A 2,305-nucleotide genomic window follows, 5' to 3' on the forward strand; every position below is an offset into this window, starting at 1 on the left:
AGGAATTTTTTAATCATTATTCACTGTAACTGATGAAGGTCATACGACCGAAACGTTTTACACTACATTAAATCTTTTTACTTTTTAAGTCATCAGACTTTGTCCGTCCACTGGCCTCTTTTAACTTATATGTATATATACATATATATTGAAGGAGTTTCCGCTTCTACCCATAACTTCACGGTCTATACGAAGCTTTAGCGCAAAAGTGGCCAAGATGCACCGCGGGAGTGAAGACAATGGACTGTTCGATCGATCCAGTCTCTTCTAGAGATCAGTGGACATGACTGCTTATAAGAGCCCACAGTTCGCCGACAAGCCGGCGGTTACAGAAAGAGTGCTGTCTGATTTAACATAAAAACAGCTTCAGATGATCACATGACAATAGGGAGCTTGAGCAACGAAAACGGCAACTAGCAACGAGAACTTCATCTCAAAATACAAATTCGCGTCATTTTAATCACTTCATGACTATTTCAAGCTTATTAATATAACAAGGTCTTTATCCTTAAGTGCTGACGACGCTCTTCATAAAACTTCAAATTTGGTCATTTCACGTTGTTGTTTTGCTGACGACGGCAAATAAATGGACAAAAGTAAAAAGATGCACGCGCAGAGCGTGCAAAGCTATTGCTTTTGCGCACTAAATATGGAAATTAGTGACGTTCTTGTTGCCGTCGCCGTTGTCGTTGCTTAAGCTCCCTAACCACATACGTCTGTGTATGCGCTTTAAATCACAGAAGAAAAAACACCTCCACCTCATCTACTTTAAATGGTGAATCTCCGGCAAGAACAGTTAATTTGTGCTGAACCCCTGTTGGGACAACGTAGTTGTCTCCAAAATTTGTGGATGAACTGACCCAAACAGCCTCATTCCTATCAATTACGATATCCTTCTCTCCAAAGGTAGGACCACGATTTGTACGACTTCTTATCGCTTTGGAGGGATTGTTTACATTACTTTTGAAGGGCGGCAGTCCTTCGGCGTTTCGTAGCGAGAAAATGAACGCCTTTTCTGTAGCACCGAATTTCTCTTCATCGTTTTCTGGCGATTCTGAAAAAAGGAAAAATCATTCATTGTACTTAAAAATGGACAAAAAAGAAATGGCGTATTTAAACAGAAAATAATAATAGGATAATTTATTCACTTTTTAGTCACCTATCAACACTCCTTACAGCGATAATTACGTAAATTCCCCTCAAAATCTCAAACACTTTCAGGTGAACAAGTATTGAGAATGAAGATTATTATCTTACGCTTTGTTTTCTGATAACACCAATTCTCATAACTACCCAACAAAAAAATCTATGGCACTAGTTAGGAGAATGAACTTCGATATCACTGGAGTGAAAGGACTTGAGGTCCTTAAATAAAACGGAAGCTAAACATGATACATCATGTCACCAAGTGTCCCGTTGCGTCGAAAAAAACTGCCAATGTATCAAAGAGTTTTTGTATAAGCACCATTTGAAAAGTAAAACATTTGGTAAAACATTTTCGTAATGGTTTTCCCAGAAAAATTGGGTTGGGGTGTGCGGCCAACCTTCTGAAACCATTTACCGATTTCAGACCAAAATATGAGATTCTCCCTACTCCATTTCATACCTGACCAAAAATTGTATACCTATTTTAGACCTTATTTTCAGATCTATTTCAGTTGTAACACGGTTGGCTTAATAATTTGAGAAGAGCTTTGTTGAAGGTCTTATCACCAGGAACCCATGACCCGGAGCCTATAACCCCAATATACTGGGCCTATATATGTCACGGCATTTTTATAGACCGATCTATTTTTAGACTACCTTTTCCGAAAAAAAACTAAGGCAGTTCCGGTTCGGTGAACCTATGACGTCATGTTAGTTTCTTGTAATTGTCATCGGACTCCGGTGGGAGTTGCATTTGCGAGAAATGCAAACTAAAAATAAGTCGATCTGTGAAAACGCCGTGACACGAACACAATAGAGTTGTAGGATCCGGGATATGTGTTCCTGTTATTGCCTAAGGATGAATTAAAGAAGAAGATTCTTCTAAAAAAACATACCCAATTAAGACAAACCATACCCTATTTCAGACCAAAATGTTCAAAATCGATACCCTATTTCAGACCAAGACGGATAAAAACCATACCATTTGGGGCCCGTACATACCTATATAGCCCATATAAGGGAGTACCTCCCGAGATGGGGGGAGGGGGGGGGAGTTTATTGTAGTAAAGAAGACCACGATTAAGGGACACGTGATAACGTTTAGATGCCCTTGCATATTACTTGGTTTGATTGGGATTTTCACTTATTATCTCTGAAA

At 39.1% G+C, this 2,305-nt stretch overlaps 1 protein-coding gene across 1 annotated transcript in view; it reads right to left on the reverse strand.

Annotated features, from left to right (window-relative positions):
• Positions 1-734: 734 nt before the first annotated feature.
• The window catches only part of LOC138031492 (uncharacterized), a 3,006-nt gene continuing 1,435 nt past the window's right edge, over positions 735-2,305 (reverse strand). Inside the window, exon 2 of the mRNA XM_068879180.1 lies at positions 735-1,054. Coding sequence (XP_068735281.1) covers positions 735-1,054 — 320 coding nt within the window. The remainder of the gene's footprint in view (positions 1,055-2,305) is intronic.

Source organism: Montipora capricornis, chromosome 14 (genome assembly GCF_036669925.1).
Source record: "Montipora capricornis isolate CH-2021 chromosome 14, ASM3666992v2, whole genome shotgun sequence".
In the NCBI taxonomy this organism is placed as follows: Eukaryota; Metazoa; Cnidaria; class Anthozoa; order Scleractinia; family Acroporidae; genus Montipora; species Montipora capricornis.